The sequence below is a fragment of the Rhipicephalus sanguineus genome, chromosome 10 (assembly GCF_013339695.2).
Source record: "Rhipicephalus sanguineus isolate Rsan-2018 chromosome 10, BIME_Rsan_1.4, whole genome shotgun sequence".
Taxonomy (NCBI): Eukaryota; Metazoa; Arthropoda; class Arachnida; order Ixodida; family Ixodidae; genus Rhipicephalus; species Rhipicephalus sanguineus.
Window position 1 is genome coordinate 6,800,437 of NC_051185.1, and position 19,454 is coordinate 6,819,890.

At 45.2% G+C, this 19,454-nt stretch overlaps 1 protein-coding gene across 3 annotated transcripts in view; it reads right to left on the reverse strand.

Moving 5' to 3' along the window:
- LOC119406910 (nuclear pore complex protein Nup153) overlaps positions 1 to 19,454 on the reverse strand; it is a 65,167-nt gene that overhangs the window by 20,825 nt on the left and 24,888 nt on the right. The window contains exons 9-11 of one of the 3 annotated variants that reach the window (XM_049419586.1): positions 3,667 to 3,977; positions 3,366 to 3,636; positions 384 to 459 (exon numbers count right to left, since the gene is read on the reverse strand). In XM_049419586.1, the coding sequence (XP_049275543.1) occupies positions 384 to 459; positions 3,366 to 3,636; positions 3,667 to 3,977 (658 nt within the window). Of the gene's footprint in view, positions 1 to 383; positions 460 to 3,365; positions 3,978 to 19,454 lie in introns of all 3 variants that reach the window. The other 2 variants (XM_049419587.1, XM_037673690.2) reach the window with 2 other exon arrangements.

Below are 19,454 nucleotides of genomic sequence, written 5' to 3' on the forward strand. Positions count from 1 at the left end.
GCACAAGCGGCCATTTTGGAAGTTTTGGCACCCGACGTTGTCACAACTAGCCAGACTGCTGCGTGAAGTCACCAGAATTAGTACTGTAGCTTGACGTCAAGCTAGTGTCGATGTCGGTAGGTGCGCCACGGCAAAATTGACTTTAATATCAAAATAAAATACCTTATGAGCATTTACTGAGCTTCACACTTGCTCAGAGGAGTCTCTGCATACAGGAGATTTGTATCGCAGAGTAAACTCGCCTTCGAAAAATTGTGTCAGTGCCCCTAGAAAGCTTAGCCAGAGCTCCCAAGACTGAATTAGTTCTGAAAATGTGTGCGATAGCACAAAGATACATCAACCACAGCATAAGATAATTTCAAAGAAACTGTGCCCAAGTTCACCTGCTTCATCAGGCAGCTTTTCTTCCTGCTGTTCCTCATCGCCATGTGGTCCCCAAGGCTCAGAGAACTCGTATAACTAGAGTGCAGAAAACAAGCAGCAGCACCGTACCACACTTTAGTAACACCTACAGAAAAATAGCAAGAGAGAGTAGTTTTATACAGTGAATCCTCACTACAGTGAAGTCGCAACCAATGTAAAAGTATTTTTGCATATTTAACAATTAGAAGCAAACACAGCAAAATATACAGAAAAAATTGTGATAAGACCTGAAATAATTCAAACATAATGCAACAAACCAGCAAAGCTTCTTCGGAGATTTTTAGGGCGCCAACAGAAAACCACACTGATACGTGGCACATGAATAACAATAAAATACATACACATGCTGTGCACAACAGTGGCATACCACCCACGTGATAGATGTGTTGGCTCAGAGTTGCCATTGGGCCGATTTTAAAAGGAGCCAGAATTCAAGCTAAAAGTAGCCAAAAGTAACCATGTCATTTAATCTTGGCTCCAATTTTGTAGCCAAATACAACAGTAGCCACTTTATGAGCAGGTTTCAGAATATTGGACACTAAATATTGTCACTTTAAATCAGGCAAAACACAGAAAACAGCGAAAGCTTTTCCCTCATGCTTGATCTTCAAGCTAAATGTAAACAAATTATTACAAGTTCTAAATTTCTAGTCAAACAGAACAGCAGTGATATTATGAATAGATTTCTAACCACAAATATCACTTTGTATCGGCATAAACATAGAATAAAGTGCAAAACTATCTGCCCCTTTTGCTTTGTCTTCCAGCGACACGCAAGTAAAATGTACACAACTTTATTCCAGGGCACTCTATATTCTATAGCAAGAACGGCATGTTGAATTGTGCATTTTCAGTAATTAATCTTAGAGTATAAGTAAAGGTCTATTTATTTTGAAGACAATAATGCTCTATTTTTGTATAAAAATAATCAAATATTAAGCTCAAAACACATGGGTAATTTCTTAGCAGTAATATCCAATGCAAGCATAAACAAAAAATATAACTTTGGCATGGATTCCGGAATGTGGCACATTGTCAACGCAATTACAATAAGTCAATGCAAATGACATTTAAGCATGAGCCACTCGTCAGTGACCGAGTGCAGAGGAAGATGCAAGAGTGTATACTATACTTACATGCGTAATGGTCGCACCTTTTAAAAAAATACTGGATGTAGAATTTTCAGGAAAGGAATAGAGTAGCAGGTCGGAATTTTTAACACGGCTACCATGACCATAACCAATGAATCAGGTTGAAGGAGGCCTACCTTTGTATGAAAGGCACAGAATCACTTCGCTTTGCATGAATTGCTCTATGGAAAGCACAACACATATGTGGAGGATTGCAAGAAAGAGGAAACCACCCTTTTTCGGCACCTGTACAGTAGAATCTTGGTGATACGATCACGGCTCATACAGAGTTTGGGGCAATACGAACTTTTTTGTGGTCCCGGCCAAGGCCCATTAGCCTGCAATGTGCCAGAGTACAGTTCATTTTGTAATGGTTTTAACTGCGCTATAACAACAGAAGCTAAGACAGCACATGCACAGCTGCCTGCACATGTGCTATCTTCTCTTTTTCTGTTTTCCTTGTTATAGCGCAGTTAAAACCATTACAAAATGAACGTCAACCAACTTGTCCAGCTTGGTTCTCTTCTAGTATGGTTGCTGTGAAACGATTTTCACCCCGTAATGTTCGATACAAACGTACGCTGCCCCAAAGATGCGAACAGATTCTGCCCACGCAGTCACGAAAGTCTGCAATCACACCCAGGTGCAAGGAACTTAAGCACGGGTATGTGCGTCAGACTGCGGGTTTGGCAGGTTGTCAGCATAGGCCATCAACTGCATGTCATCACCTCCAAGATGGTGCGCGCTAATCTTGGAGGCCCAAGTGCACCTTCATGTCCCCTCGGTTTTAAATTAGAAATGGTGTTGGCTTCACGCCTTTCTTCTTTTTTACTCGAGGTGCTGACATGCGCTGTTACACTCGAGGTGGCATTTATGCCTGCTTACCTCACAGAAGCAAGCCATGTCTCGCTATTGAACATCCTACAAAAGGTGGACTTGGACCCAAAGAGAAAGCGGACGGACTTGGTGAAAGAGCTAAGCCTTGCAACGTCAACGTGAGCGATTGTTGGGGAACGCGTAACTGTAAACTCACCTAATTTGCCCGAGGTACTCCTGAATTTTGAGCAATCCCTTGTGATTTTACAGGCAGCCCCGTGAAATCTCTCAAAAAAACCCCAATCACACAGCAAAAAGACAGTAATAACAACAAAACAAAGTGGTTCTAAAATTTTCAGACCCTATCTATTGCTCGTGAAATGCTTGTCACTTTCGCCGCAGTACACTGGTGTCATGTGGATAAGCGTACCAAGGTTGGGAAGGGGCTACTACCTGTCGTGGAACACAGGACATTTTGTCCCTTATTTGCACGTCTGTACATGCCACATAATTATGAGTACCAGTATGATCACTGAAGTCTATAAAACTACTGGCAATCATACAGAGCTATGATGCTGCTGTGGCCCTGAGAAGCAATAAATAAAAACATACGCCAGTTTTATTTTTTCCCATTCTCGGCACACTGGTAGCAAACTGTCTTGGCATACTAGTTTTCCATGTTTTTCAGTGGTACGAATTTCAGCCGATACGAATATATTTTGTGACCCTGCAAGATTCTTATCATCAAGGTTCTACTGTATATTTATCTGTCTTTATGTACGCCACCTTTTACGTGTCTACACTGTATGCAAACGATTAGGTGACAATGCATTGTGCCCGAAAAAGCAGCTTAACCAATGAAGACGAGGAGAAAAGAACCCAAGATCATGCAACCTTTCATGTGTTGCTATGATCCCTTATAAACAACACTTGAAGTACCATTATGCAAGAAGACAGAATGGATTACAAAACAAGACAATGTCTCACAAAGCTCACCTGGTCTCTCTGGGGTTGTGCCACCAATGCAGCACTAGAGCTGGCCAATGGCTTTGGCTTGCTGAATGTGAACTCTGTGACAGAGAGCGCACCAACAGGGTTGGTGCTGGTGGGGATACTACTGGTGGGGATGCTGCTGATGGGGCCAGATCTGACAAGGCTGGAGGTCACAAGGCTGGAACTGACAGTGCTGGAGCTGACAGGGTTGGAGCTGACAGGGCCAGAGCTTACAATGTTGGTACCTATGGGGCCCGTGCCTACAAGGCCAGAGCTGATGGCACTAGACTTGACAGTGCTAGACTTGATGGTGCTAGGGCTGAAGGCGCTAGAGTTCACGACGCTAGAGCTGACGGGGATAGAGCTGAAGGCGTTAGAGTTCAGGGCGCTAGAGCTGACAGAACTAGAGGTGACGGGGCTAGAGCTTACAAGGCCAGAACTGATACTTCCACCGCTTGTCTTCCCATTGCTGTTGCTTGCGAGGGTGGTCGATGGTGTTGCTGGCAGTGATTGTGGTGGTTTGAGGTTGAAGGAGAACGTAGGAAGCCTCTGGATGGGCGGAAGAGGTACTGCAGGTGGGAGTTCTTCCTCTGGTTCCGACGGTGAGCCACTCATCTGAAATGCAGGCGTTTGAAAGATACTTCTGGATAAGCCAAGAGGTAGAATCACAAGTCTGCAAAACACAATTGGCAGCACTACTTTTATGGTGACTGCATTGTGCTAGTAAAACATTTATATCAGTAACATCAGTAAGAACAATATCAGTACAATAGACTACAAGGGGTGTTCAAATGAAAAGGTACGAAACGTCGTAACAACATATCCGTTAACATCAATGCCTATGCCGCTACGGGAGAACGTAGTGTGACATCTAGGGATGCAATTGGAGTCTCCGCCGTGGATCGGAGCATGCGGGGGCGGCCACATGCGCAGGAGAGAGCAGAGGCTCCTATAAAGAGCGCCATCCAATTGACGCTGCAGTGCGTGTGAGGACAGGATGATGTTCACATTGCAAAATTCGACGACTGAGGAGCATTGAGACATTATCCGATTTCTGACAGCGGAAGGAGTTAAACCGGCCACCATTCATCGCTGGATGGCGACCGTATACGGGGAAGACTGTCTGTCCGACGAGTCCATGAGAAATCGAAGTGCTCGTTTTCGTGCATGCCGTGAGAGTTCGGTTGATGACCCGAGACCAGGTGCATCCTCACGTCTCCAGGGTCACACATGCGGAAGTGGCCAAATTCAAGAGGAGCAGCTTGACCATCCGCCCCACAGCCCGGACATGCCGTCCTGCGATTTCCATGTGTTTGGTCCCCTCAAGAAAAATCTGAAAGAGAAGCGCTTCAACTCAAACGTCGAACTCAAGGATGCCGTGAAGGACTGGGTCTCATCACGGCCACATGAATTCTGGGTAGGAACAAGGAATCCTTCAGCTCGTTCATCAATGGGATCGTTGCGCTCAGGCCTGTGGTGTATACAGTATAGACCGCTTATAACGTAAGTCGCCGGAGTCGCGAATATCCGCACTATAAGCGGTACCGCACTATAACCAAACCAACCTTCTTCAAAGGCTGCACTTGCGCAAAACGTGTTGAGCATGCAGCCTCGCGTGTCCGATAATCGACATATGCGATTTGGGGCGCTTACAACCACTTAAATCTCCGAATGTTCAAAAATTAACCGCCAAAGACCCGCATTGCCAACGAAATGAACACGGGGGAAAAAAGCAAACAAAACAAAGTGCCATCGCGGAAATTCGCCGACTACCTTTCAGGCCATCTCGAGGTATGCGCATTACACAGAAACCATGTCGAATCGCGACCGAAATTTCACGTGCTGAGCGGTACCATAGTCCCTCAATAGCTTTTCTGGTCACGAAACTGCCGCCTCAGTTTAATATAGAGCTAGCGGCGGCCGCTAGGGGCGCCACAGTAAAAGAAAGGCTAGAGTGCCTCGATGCGCGCGCCAGCGCGCGGGCATCAAGGCACCCTAAGAAAGGCCACCCAGCGGAGCGGCCGCCGTAGGCGACGCCTGTATTTTTTATTCTCCCGTACGTCGCGGCCGAAAGCCCCACTCTTTTAAGACAATATTTACATTCTATTTTGTTGTAACAACTATGCGAACTAAACCTGGAACTACTGAGAATGTTTTCTTACCGAAGACAAGGCGCATACAAAAAGTAAACAATCTCAAGTTCAGCTGGCGGCTCAATGTGTCAGCAAACGACGCGCATAGACCTTTTGCTACTGCGAAATTTGTCCTTAGCTGTCCCAACAGGCCTCAAAAAAAAAAAAAAAAGAAACTTTGACGTTACTGTGATGCGCTGTACATAGAATGAGACATCAGCGGCGTTACCATTAAATGCCTGACAACCTGAGCTCACTGTTATTCCCCGAACTTCTGATTGCACACGTGTCGTTCCAGCAGTGGTTGCGGACTAATTTTACGTAACATAAAATGTTCTAGGACGTGAGCTTGCATTTGCCGGTAGTCTGTTCGGAACAGATACATAGGCAGATCGTACCGTCAAGAAACGCTTGCTTGATGGGAAGTGTTGTCGTCTTCAGGGGGGCGATCGGAGATCTGTTCGTTCCGCTTGTTCCTTCTCCTGGGGAAGAACAAGCGCGCTGATTGGCTGAAGCGGGAGATGCCACTCAAGGCCGGGGGCTGTCGCCATTTCTTTTTTTTTTTTGCTTGATCTTTTCTTTTTTGGTGACGTCATATCGCGGCATAACGAGTAGGGTGATCGGAGATCTCTGTTCTGCGCCGTTCGTTCTGTACCCATTCTGGCGGCATACGCGATTGGTCGAAGCCGGAAAAAAACACATCTCTGAGGGCCGTAGCCATTTTTCTTTTTGCTTGATCTTTTATTTTTTGGTGACGTCATACCGCGTCATAACGAGCATGTCGTCTGCTACAAACGAACGGAGCGCGAGACCGCTCGCACGCGTTCTCTCGAGCGAACAAACGGCTTCGCACGGCATGATGCGGCGGTTGCGGCTGCCGCAACAGCTGATTTTGAGAAAATGGCGCTTGCGACCTGTGCTTCTCTTGCGGTTGGAGGTGCGAGATGCGTTTGAAGACATGAGCGAGTGCGGCGTCGCTTTCTGTTCTCGAAACGAACAGTGCGAACAAAATGAACGGGCCTGCCACTGGGCTGTGGTCTTACGCGCAGGGACTTCTTAGTTCAAAAAACCAGATACTTCCACGTGCCGTCCCGGTCCTCACTCGTGAACGACGGCCCCAGTGGGCACGACGGCGTAGGTATCTCTGGGTGCTCTTTTATAAAAACCCGGGAGCCAAGCCAGACATTGCGGTGGGGTGGGACGACATCTTGAAAAACTGCTCCAACCGCCACTTTTCTCTTTTTTTTTTTTTCGCGTGCGCGACTTCACATAGCGAGCGCGTTAGAAAAACTAACACCAATAAATATCAGCGCTCAAACCTATTGCTGTTTCAGAAACTGTTTGAGATTGAAAAGAAAAACAATATCTTTTCGTATAACAACTGTATTTATTAGAAGGCGAGAAACCCTTCGTTTTGAAATATACGGTCCCCTTGCCGAGGACAAACGATGCGCGTCTACTTCCGGAAAGCTCGCCGCTCACCGCTGACGATTGGCTGTCCGCTTCCTCTCGGCGGAAGAGAGCTGCGGACTGCCCACTTTTGTGACGTAACACCGCCAGAACGAACGCGGAACAAACAGAGATCTCCGATCCCCCCCCCCCCCCCCCCCCCCCCCAGGCCTCGAAAGCTTTGCTAGTTTTCGTGCGTATCAGGGGCCGAATTCACAAAACTCACTTACGAGCAAATTGTCGCGTAAGAGAAATTTTGTCGCGTAAGTCGATTCACGAAGCGAAAAAATTGTCGTAAGAGGCCATCGTTATCACATCGGCCGCTGCGGTAAAGCGCGCTGTGACTGTCCAGGAACATGTCAGCGATGGTGATGCAGTTGCTATATTTGGTGACGTCACTGAAAAAGGCTCGTAAGTGGATTCACGAAGCAAAAAAATTGCGCGGAAACAGCGTGGCTACGAGAAAATCCCAAGAGTGGTCCAGACCACTCTTACGAACAATATGGCTGTTTAGAACATGCAACTGCGGCGGGTATCTGGGTGCCGTGGCTAATTTTGAGCTAATTCACGGCCATTTAAGGCTTCTTGATGATTGCTGGTACGTTTTATTTATTTCGGCGCTTTGAGTTTCGTGTGTTGTTTCGCTTGTACGCTATGGACTGTATTGGCACTCGTAGTCGTCCAATAAACTGGGAGTCGCAGTAATTAAAGAAGCCTATTGGGTGTCAGTGGCGAAACATTATGCATGCAAAGACTTGTGGTTGGATTAAAACCAAAGGTCTACATGAATGGTCGATGAAGTCCAAAGCGGCGCGGTATTTGGTCAACATTTTTTTGTTATGTTGTTGTGTTGCGTCCAACTTCCTCCAATGAGACGTCCAACTTATCATGATGTACGCACCATTGGTCTAAACCACCACCAAAGAGGTTCAGAGGAGCACATCAGCTGCACGCTATTGGAAATAAAATTGAACGGAGCATTTCAGTTAGCCGTTATTAAAGCCTATTATATGATTCCACAACATGTCTAGTTGGATTGGCTTTAACTGCCCAATAGGCACGATCGCTGAAACGCAGCTGTCACTAAGCGCTTTGGGTCAATCCAGAGCAGGCTCGTACATTGCAAATCGCAGCATATTATAGATGTGCGAGATTATGCATGAAATCTCAAACAAATCAAGCTTTTCGATCTTCACTGTTCGGAAACCGAAACGGAACGCGTTTATACGGCGAGCAGTCAGAAGTAAATGGATCCAGTAATTTGAAACGACATCAAAAATATGTGCGAATGCTCACGATTCTCGAGTATAAACAAGCCTTTGCCGGATTCACGTCCCTTTGATTACTAACTGCCATTTAACATGGCGTGAGAATATCAATTGAAGGTGGCTTCACCCACTCATAAATGTATTTTGTGCTCATAAGCGTCAGCTTGACCTAGAAATCATCGCGTAGATAAGGCGAAACCCCCGCAGGAGGCTACTATCGTAGCAGACGACAAACGATAGCAGACGACGGCTTGGGCGAGAGGTGCAACTCGTGATTGGTTGGGAAGCAGTACTCTCTACAACAGCCCATCTTATGACGTTGACAAAACACTTCTTTCATCGCGCGCTCCTGTCGTGTTCGTCATATCTTCCCCCTCGCACATAAGAGAACTTTTTATCTTCTCGCGATCAACGCGAAAGAGCTTTTTCTAAGTTGTCTTAGCGCCTACCCCCTGCTGCGCAGTTTGTAAGAACAACATGGCGCCGTAAACTGTAGGTGTCGGCGCCGATTTTCGCAAACGCATGAGTTCCTTCAGCGTTCGACTGGATGTGCTGTGAATACCGCTGCTTTTCCGGTGCGCGCAAGCAGTGTGAAGACCGACGGCAGTGTCTCTTGGTGTGCCGTGAAGCGTAGCGAAGCCTGTGCCACGGAGTGTTTATGAAGCGGGGATCGGCGCCTGTGTACCGACGGTAACTGGCACTGGAGGAGCCTGCAATGTGTGTTTGAGTGTCGGTAACAGTTCGTTTGCTTCGCGTTCCTGTGTCTCACTAAGGTGCAGTGCGGCATTTCGAATTGACAGCATTTTGGCACGTTACTTGAGTGATTCCGTGCTTCCGTGATTCCATACGGTAACGCATGAACTACGCTCTGTATTTGGTTCTTGCTTCGCCAGTGGTTAGCCCGTGCGCTTCTATTTTCTTGTGAGCAGTCCAGGCAAATGCAGTGTTCGGGAGTGAAACGATGTGCGTTGTGAACAGTGGTGCTGTGTTGACATTTCCAAGACTTGTGAAGAGGCTGTGCCCGTGTGACAGAAGATTAAAGCGTTGATAACCGTGTTTCGTCCTACGAAGTTGCGATGGTGCTTTTTGAGGGCTTTAAGGAAATCTGTCGCTGGGCTTGGCGCTTTCTTTTTTAACTCGTTGCTTCTCCTTTTTGTGATAACCGTAATTCGAACGTCATAACGTGTCGAACCGAAGTCGCTCGCCGAGACATTGTGCTGTAAATGTGGCTGCTTTGGCAGTATGCCTTGACTGTTCTCCGGTGAAAACTTGGACTTGTACCTGGCAGCGAAAGCACGTGGAACGTCACGCTTCGCTCCGGACAGAACACAATTCTCACTGGTGCTTTGCCTTGGATGAAGTCGTAGACCAGCACCTGCTAACTACAGGTTTTCGAGCCCATCTGTCGTGTCGTTTTGCACGGCACTGGAGCCTTGACTACAGCGACCCACGGCGATTTCTCACGCTTCACCAGTGGACGTACACGTCTTGCTAGCGTTGCATTTCTACGTCAACGGCAGCTTCCAGTCCGCGGACGTCTTTTGCCTGTGGCTGCAGAGCACATTCCATTCCCGATGACGCTGACGGCTGCTAATATCGTTGTGCCATCGGTGAGTTGAACTTGCGCAACTAATTTCGTTGCTATTCGTGTAGTGCTATAACGTACGTTTGTAAGTTTTTCATCCCAGCAGATGTAATACCACCCCTTGTTAAGTTCAAGTACGAAAAATGTACTACTACCGCTTGGTATATACGTATATATGGCCTATATACATGTATTGCAATATGAGCAAGTACGCCAGCAGTTTTTATGATTTTGCTTAAGCAGGCTTTTATCTGATTATTAAGAGGAGCCTGTCTGTTTACCACGCTTGACAGTTGAGAGAAAAATATTTGATGCGAATTTATCTTCCAGGAGCCATTTAGCACTTTTTCAGGAATTCCCTTTATATTGCAAAATTACTTGTATAGAAGATTACCACTGTGGCAGCACTATACTTTACCAGGACATATACATTACAGTATGTAAAGCTCACATGGGGCTTCAGTTTGTTTCAAATTGAATAAAGCATATTTGATAGCTATGACTAAGCGATAATTTTTGTGTTTCTGCCAAATATGTATTAAGAGCGCTTTCAATGATGGTTTTTTAATATATCCTTCTTGGCCTCTTCACAGATTGCAGATTTTCGTAAGGTCGTGGGATACATCGATTGCAAGCACTGGCAAATCAAGCCACCTTATGATTGGAGCACCTGTACAGAAATAGGAAGGACTTGTGCTCCCTAAATCTACAAGTCTTTTGCAACGGTGGGGGTGTCATCATCCAGCCGACCTCAAAGGGGCCTGGAAGCACGCATGACAGCCTCATCTGGATGGACTGTGCTCTGCCTGGGAGCTTCAAGGGTAGAAAACTGCATAATGGCTGGTTGCTAGGTTAGTTTTTTTAGGTGTTTTAGGTGTTTAACCACAGTAAACACCGGTTAATGTACACACCTTCACAACCAAAACATTGTTACTAACAGTGGATGCTTGTATTATTTTCACACAGCGATGCTAATTGGACGCGTAAAGAGAAGCAAATTATAATAGAATTGACAATGTCGAAAGTATAAAGTCTACAGCTTATGAATTTTACTCCATAGATGTGAGACTGGAAAGTTGTGCTTTTGAAATAGCACAAGTACTTTTATTGCTTATTGAGCTCTTGTGCCTGTCACTCACACAGTGTATCAAGTGCTCTGCATGGAAATAGCAAGCGGGAGAAAATGGCCTGGCTGTTCGCAACATGCAGGGAGAAAGAAATCTAGTTCAAGCCTCAGGCCACACAGGAGCAGTAAATGCGCATTTTACCTGCCGTAGCTTATCTTTTTTCAATGTTGTGGCACGTTGTATTTCCGCCGTACATGTTCTCAGCACAATTGCATAGTGGCACGGTTATTTCTACAAATCGTATGTGTCCTGAGTATACGCTTGTTGATCTCTGAAGGTCACTCTCACTATGCCTGAGAGCCATGGGTGCTCACCCTCCTGTCCGTGGCTGGCCCAGCTGAGCAGCAGTGCAGTGCAGCCCCTACCCATGCAAGACAGGTCATACAGTGCACCTTTGGTGTTCTGAGCAGGACACAGCGTATCCGTCCGGCATGGCAGTGACATCAATAATAATGATGGTGAGTGTTTGTGGAAGCCATAAGAGCCCATTAACATGCATTTATGGATTATGAGTGTGTTTGTTGCTCGGAATCATTTCTCCTAATCAAGTGCATTTTTTTGCAAAGTGTAATTTTGTTAGGAAAAACCGTTTCGAGCAACAAAAACACACATAATCCAATAATGCTTTGTGTTTTCAAGTCTTCAAAATTGCTCCTTCACACTGTATGATGAGGTGGCTATGTTAGATAACTTTAAAGTGATGAACAATAACTGTTGTCTTGTAACATAGAAATACATGAGTACACTCTAGGAACAAATCGTCTATTTGGGAGTATTTCTGCTACACAGCAATAATCAAAATCTTGCTTGCTCGCATTTCCTTTTATCAAAACTTCGCTCTTGGCACTTTTCTGTCAAGAATGCTATGTCACTTTGATAACACGCGCGTTATTCGTGACCCGGAAGTCCCGGGACTGTGGTGATAACGCGTGGAAAGTACGTGAGGTGGATGACGTTATAGTTGTGGGGTAGCAATACTCCACAAATACTTGATTTTTTCTTAGAGTGTAGCATAGTAAACTCATTTTTGGTCGGCTTCTTGCACCTAGTGCAAAGTCGAAATAGAAGATACTTTATTGGCTGATGTCTCACTATTAGGCAGAAGTTTGTTGCCTTCAAAATGAACATCGTAGGTATACATTTATATCATAAAATACTTTTTCAAGGTCTTCATTGTTGGTGGCTCTATGTTCAGACCTTTTTTCCTTGTTTTTTTATTATATTTCATACTTGTCATTGGATTCTGAAAATACGACAGCTAGACTTTTTCGCACATATCAGCTGTCGATTTTTACACATAGCATGGTTGTAACAATCACCTGTACTTTTCTATGTTCCAGCAGTGCCATGGGATCAGGTGCCCCACTGTCATGTAATTTTGCAGTGTATCTCGGACAAAACACACAAGGCCACCAAGTAGAGAGCGACTACCAGTGACTGTGTCCTGTTCAAAGTGCACGTCAACAGAAAGAATGCATTGTGATAGTTGGAACAGCTTGAATTGTATGGTGAGAATCTGCACAGCTGCAGTTTAATCGTTGAGCAGTGCATCATTCAGCAATTCCTTGCACCTGAGGATTCATAATTAATTAAATTCTGCATTTAATATACCAAACCTTGACGTTGATGTAAATCACACTGTAGTGGTAATGTGCAAGTTAACTTCGGCTACCTTGAATTTTTAACATGCACGTAACTCAAAGTGCATGTGTGTCTCTGCATTTCACTGCCATTAGAAACAGCAGCCATGGTCGGCAACCAAAACCGTGTTTTCATGTTTGGTAGTGCACGAATGAAAGCATTGAAGCGCGTAGTTTTGCTTTTGGTCTATATAGGCGTTCAGGATACATGAATTATTATAGCACAAATGATTTTATGTATATATAAGCTCTGGAAAGTCATTTTCCGCGGAATATTTAGATGCAAAAGGAGCGTCACTATTCCTAGTATGTCCAACAGGCTTTAGCACCTGTGTAATGTTATCATGTCGCATGCTTGTCCTCTTCAACGGTCAACCTTTCTGCATGTACTGTGTAAGTTTTATTTTTTTTTCATATAGTGTTTGCTGCCATAGGTTTCTCTATAATGTACTTGTATACTCTGCAAATAGTTTATCATCTATGCAGCTTTGCTCATATTACTGCTGAAAGTATTTATTGCTTTTTGTATGGTGACTATGCATGCATTTACTTATGCCTTTTGATGCGCCTGTGCAGTGGTTTAGCCTGAAGAGGGCTGCTGGTGTGCTCTAAACTTGAAACTGGCGACTTCGAACAAATTTGAAGGCTGATAACCATTACTACTATATTCAGACAAGCTGTGATAGCTCCATGAAAATATATTTAAGGTTCTGTAAACTGTGCCAGGTAAATGTTCTTAAATTCCTTTATTGTTGTCCATGTTTCATGCACCTGAAACATAATTACTTTGTCATGGCACATTATAAAATGTTATTCTGCCCATTTGTGCTGATCAACATTGCAGCTGAGGCCAGCAGCAAGATATACATGCAAAGTACTGAATCTTTGCATCACATTCCTTGCCCAGCAGTGCACTGAAATTTTTTTCAAGCGAAATGAGAGACTGATATACAGCAGTCTCTCATTTGAAGGAAGTCGGCACATGTGCACACTTTGAAACCTTTTTGAGGAGTGTTTTCAGAAGAAGCAATAGGGTATTTACATGTTAACAACAGCATTATTTGTACCGAGGAGCTTAGTAACAGCGAATTGTTTTATTTACCGTATTTACCCGCATAATTTGCGCCCTCGCATAATTTGCGCACCCCTAATATTTAGCCAGCTTTGCTAAAAAAAATATTTACTCGCACATTTTGCGCTCCCCGGCCCGCTCGAGCCAGCTCGCCGGCGCGCGCGCACGGGGCGAACTTTGGACTTTGGACGGCCGCGCCGCCGCGCCCCGCGGCCCTCACCGAGCAGGCGAGCGCAGTCATACACAAGACAGGCTGCGAGTGCGAAGTCCCTTCTTCCGATTACTTCGTTCTATTCTCTGGAAACCGCCGAGACCGTACCAACCGTTAATCTGTTCACCGGTTGTCGGAACTGTTCGAGCGTTCTCCCGCCGTGAGAATGCATGCACACGACACGGCACGGACTACTTTCTGCATCGGAGGCGTGCGAGGGCCAGTCGCGCCAACATTTTCCCGCGCTGACCCTCTTCCTCTGCGTCCGCGCTGCGACGCAGCCTTCGTTGATTTCGGAAGTTTAGGTTTCGCGATCAGCCAGTTGCGTTTTCACTGTTCTCTTGCGCTGAGCTACAATAACTATTCGGCAAAATTGAAGCTCACTGTTATAGAATTTGCCTAAGGAAACGGGAATCGTGCCGCAGAAGAGTTCGCTTTTTAATACAAGACCGGGAAGGAGACCGTTCCGAGGACCGAAGCATGGAAAGTTTCCTGCCGTTGAAGAATACCTTTTCAAATATGTGCGAGAGCTTAGGCCCACCGGTATCGCCGTGCCGTGGCACCTCGTTACTCCCCGCATTGTCGCGAAGAGCTTCAAGAAGACGCCTCAACGCACTCGACGGAACCAAGGACGACGCGCTTTGGGAAAGCGGTGACAGCGGCCGCGGCGATGATTCTCAGTCGGACTTCTCAACCAGTGATTCTGACTAGACCGCGCATGACCGAATCTGGCTGGTTAAAGTACGTGCTAATTCTGTTAAAAACCCTTCGTTTGCGCTATAATTTATTTTCTTCTTTAATGTATTATATCGCGCGTGTTAGGACTATATATTGTGCGTTATTTCAGATGCGCTCGCGAAATCTCCGCGTAATTTGCGCACCCCCTTTTCGGAGCTCCAAATTCGCGAAAAAAAGTGCGCAAATTATGCGAGTAAACACGGTATGTATTGTCGAGAATTTGTCCGAGCTGTGCCAATCTTCCAGCCCACGTCACCTGACATGGCTTGTTATAGTGTTGTCAATATGCCGGACTATGTAAATAAACTATGTGTCATCTTGCAGACATGTACCAGAATGTGATGCATTGCGTTTTCCCTTGACATCACATTGTCGGGGGCTCTTTTCTTATATATCGTCGTAGGCTGCCGCCCACGAAAATGTATAAAAAGTGCTTGTGAGTGGGCAGAAGCAGAAACTATACATGAAATTGTTCCAAGAGGGTTCGAGAAATGCCGAGTTGGCACATAAGAGTGGTGAGAGATTTCTCTCGTAAGTTACTGCCTTGAAACCTCATGTGCTCAAGACTGCGTGTATCAGCATTGTTGTTTTATAGCAGTTGATCCTATTAACTACTACTCAATGTATGTATGTATGTATGTATGTAATGTATGTATGTATGTATGTATCTTTTAAACAAAAACTTACGTTTTTTTTTCTTTAGTGTAACTTTCATAAAAATTTTGCTATTTGATTTCTAGTTCTTTTTCTATCTCATTTTCATTTCTCAAATATGTTTTCTACTGCGCAAAAATAATGTAACCTTACAAAAAATATGTGCATTCAAACAAGATGTTTCACTTCACAACGTACAGTTCTCAGCAAGAAGTTGGGAACTATGCAACCAACCAGCAAAAATAAGTTTATAGGACAGCTCCTCTGTGTAACATTGCTTCTACACATTGCGTTTGTCTAATATGTACAACAGACTAGGCGACTTCAACCAGGAGAACCAAGCTTTCGCCCGTGGCTGTACATATTTTTACATATGTGCGTGGTATCTCTACGTATTGTCATACGTGTTGCCAATTACTATTAAGGGCACAAAACTAGGCAAGCTGAATATGCGGATTTTTGTCTGTTCACCTGTCATCTATACTGTAACTGCTGTTGATAAAGAATAAACTCGCGTTTAAAATTTTCATGTACTTACCAAGGGAAGAGTAGCCCTTTATGACGCAAATGAATTTGCGGTAATCTTTTCCCAGGCCTACTGTTTTGCCCTCTCCTCAGAACTCGATAGCCTGCTGGAGTCCTTTATAGCCATTGACAGAGGCATTACACGGAGCTGCGCAACACGACAGAGACCGAGAGAGAAGACACAAACACATCACTGTGTTTGTGTGTTTTCTCTCTGTCCCTGTCGTTTTGCGCAGCTGCTTGTAATGAATCCCACCCAACTAGCACGCAAACGTGTCCCGACAATGGCACTCATCTTGGCCGCAAGCATTTTGGCCGCCGCGTGTCTCCTGATGTTATTGAAAACACCGCGATATCTGAACGGCAGTCGAATAGCCAGAGTCGTGAAAAGTAATGCCCAGGTATGATAATTGGGTTTCGGGACTGGGCACCCTTGCGATAGTAGTGGTTAGAGCAAAAAAAAAAAGATACTCTTATTTCTATGATCCGTGAGGGAGCACGGCGAAGCGCATTTGGGTATAAAGGGGCGTGAATGAAGAGAGCGGAAAGGCCACCTTGTCAAGGAAAGAGTGCTCGCAACACATAACCTCAGGCCGTGCTATCCATTTTTCCATTAAAAAAAAAAAAAACGTGCGTGCTTGGCGACACTGCGAATCGAACCCAGTACCTCCCGCATTGTAGTCTGACGCTGTAACGACTCGACCACCGCTGCAGTGTTTCAGAAGAGAGCTGGCCACTGTAACACTTACTTCATTGTATATATATTATCTTTCCCTCGAAAGACACGTAATTCAAGACGTCCGGTGAAAGTCGATCAAAAAAAGGAGAAAAAACTCGGAATCCTAATGCATTCGCCTAAGGTGACTCGAAGGTTAAAGCCATCAAATGGGGCTATATTACCGTGCACTTTGTATCGAGTGCGACATCACTGATCAACTATCGCTAATTGACTGTCACTAATGTCACTTTCACTAATTGAATATTCAATGTGTTTCGATTATTGTCGTTTAAATAAACTTTCACTAAACAAATCGCTGCTCACTTAATTTGCTTCGATACTCATATATAAGCACAATCACACGTTCGCTCGCTTTTGTATGGCTTTCGCTCCCATAGACGTTAGTAAGTATCGCGAACGCCGTCTCTTCTTTTTTTTCTTAATATTATTAATCGTGCGAAGACGCAGCACGCGCGCCCTGTGAATCCAGGCGCATGTGTAGTCATGTCACCTCAGGCCGATACAACACCGCTTCTTTTATGTTTGCTCACGCAAACTCGGCAAGGACGAAGTGACTGCGCCGTGTTTTCTGAAAAGCATTAGCACGTAGAAACCTCCCGACGAATCTTCCTTGTTTTACGCGTGCACATATCTAAGCGTATACGATTGCTCTCTCATTCCAGCCCTGTCAAAATGCTGCGGTGAATCGGACCTGCGGCATTACGCTATGATACCTTTCTTACTGCTGCTTTGTATTTCTGTACAGTTCTCCGTAGGCTCAAAAGCCGCTCCTATGTCTTGTACTGAGATCTTCGTAAGAAATGCAGAATTTTACGTCTAGCTACAAAACGCCCTAATGGCAACCACCATACCGTCCTCGAACATGCCTAGTTAGTTTAGTGGCAGCGCAGCTTCATGAAAATGTAACTAAACTGGTTGTGGTAAACAGGGGGAGTCGTTTCGGTCACATCTTCAAACCTTCAATGTTTCAATTTACTCGCGGTTTAAATATGCAGTGCGTCTGGAGCGTTGTTCGCCTGCACTTGACGGGATAGCGCACGGATTATTAACGCCATCGAGCAACTAGATTTTTGTTAGCTATGGTCATCGATGAAACACGAGCACTGGGCTTCGCGCAAGACCCCAGGACGTCTGCGGCAACAAATACCGAAAACGAAAAACGAAAAAAAAAAACGATATTTTTGACCGGAACGAAAACGTAACCGAAACTTTATCTATTATTTCGTTCCGGAGTGAAACCGAAATTTTTTCAATCGTTTTTCGGTTCACGAGAACACTTCGCAGTCCGGAACAACTGAGCTCATGCAATGTGAGCATATCTCAGGGTACAGTATTAACGCGTACCTCAGGCAGCAATTCCAAAGCAAAGATATGTTGAAATTGTGCGAAAAACGAAAAACAGTGGCAACCAGAGATATTGATATTAGCGCAAGTGGACTTTTGCGGGTCTGTCACGCAGACCAAAGTGGAGAGGGCATTGTCGGTGCTGAAGTTTGTTACAGCGAAGGCTCTTATGAGATCAGAACAGCTGATTTTGGCACCATAGTTGCCCGCCGCCGCCCGTGTCCGTGACCACTATCGCGTGAAGTAAGAAAAAATAAAATGAGAAACAAATTTCTAGGATCGGATGGGATTTTAACCCGCGTCCCCTGCGTGGCATTCGAGTCTTCCGCCACAGTGCCACGCTGGTGCTTATAACTCCTTCGCAAAAATACTCTATACAGGCGCCATGTCGGGCAAGGAATCGTGTTAACATAGGTCATACAGCGTGGCAGAAGAGTAAAACGACAACCAGCCATCACACAATGCTAATTCCGCAAAGAGTGCGTGGTTTAATGCTTCCCACCCACTGCAAAGTGCTCAGCCATAGTTCATCGTCATCAGCCACAGCGCAAAGCGCACATAATGTGTAGCGGCTACCACGATTCTCCGGAGAATCACGAAAAATGACATAGTGGGAACTTCGGTACTTCAGAAAAATTACGATGATTTATGGCGTAGTGGGTACCCTGCATGTGTACTTGTATCAGCTGCCCCAAGAGACTCTACAACGGGCTCTACAAAGTCCGCTCTTCCAACTTTCGCTGTGACTGTGCTGCACACTCCGCGCAGGCCTGGCAATCTTTTTATCAAAACAGCGGTCTCGCACATCACAGAGTGCACTCAGTGACGTGCTGCTTCTGAGATCGTGCTCACTCCCTTGACACAAAGCACTGAGCCCACTAAGATTGTGATTGAATTTGGAAAAAATAAATACTATGACTTTGAAGGGTATACTGGTTTGTGCTAGTTGGTAGAAATTCATATGTACAGTTACTTCCGCTCCTCTGAAGAACGTGTTTTACCCTTGTCCCGCTTTCTTAGGAGGAAGGCAAGTAACTACATCACAAATCAAATGTTTTTTTTTTATGATTACTTTAGCTTCAAATTTTTCCATAAAAAAAGCGTTACGAACCGTTACGGAACATTATTTTTTCGTTCCGGAACAGAAACGGAACGGAACTTTTTGCGGTGGAACGAAACTAAAACCGAAACGAAAAACATTTCGTTCCGACACCCTGGCGGCAACACGTAAGAGCTGTAGCAGATGCCCGGAACTGGAAGCTGAGATGCAGCGAAAATACATTGGGTATCATCGTATACCCTCGATGCTAGACGCTTCGCGTGCAGCCTTGCTATCACCTGCGCGCACTTCTTTCTTTCCTTGTCGTTTGATCGGCTTTCGCGTTGCCTCCTTGCCCTCAAAAGTGGCTGGTAAGTTAGATTCCTACCATTGCTATCGTAATCCCTCGAGATACGAGAATTCTTGGCTAAGAAATTGCGTAGGCAAGAGAAAGCTTTGTGAATTCGGGCCCAGTTTTCGACACAGTTTTCCAACGCGATTTATGTTGACAATATCGGCGATGGAAACCTCACAGATTAATATATGCCCTTGACTACGCATTGTGTTTC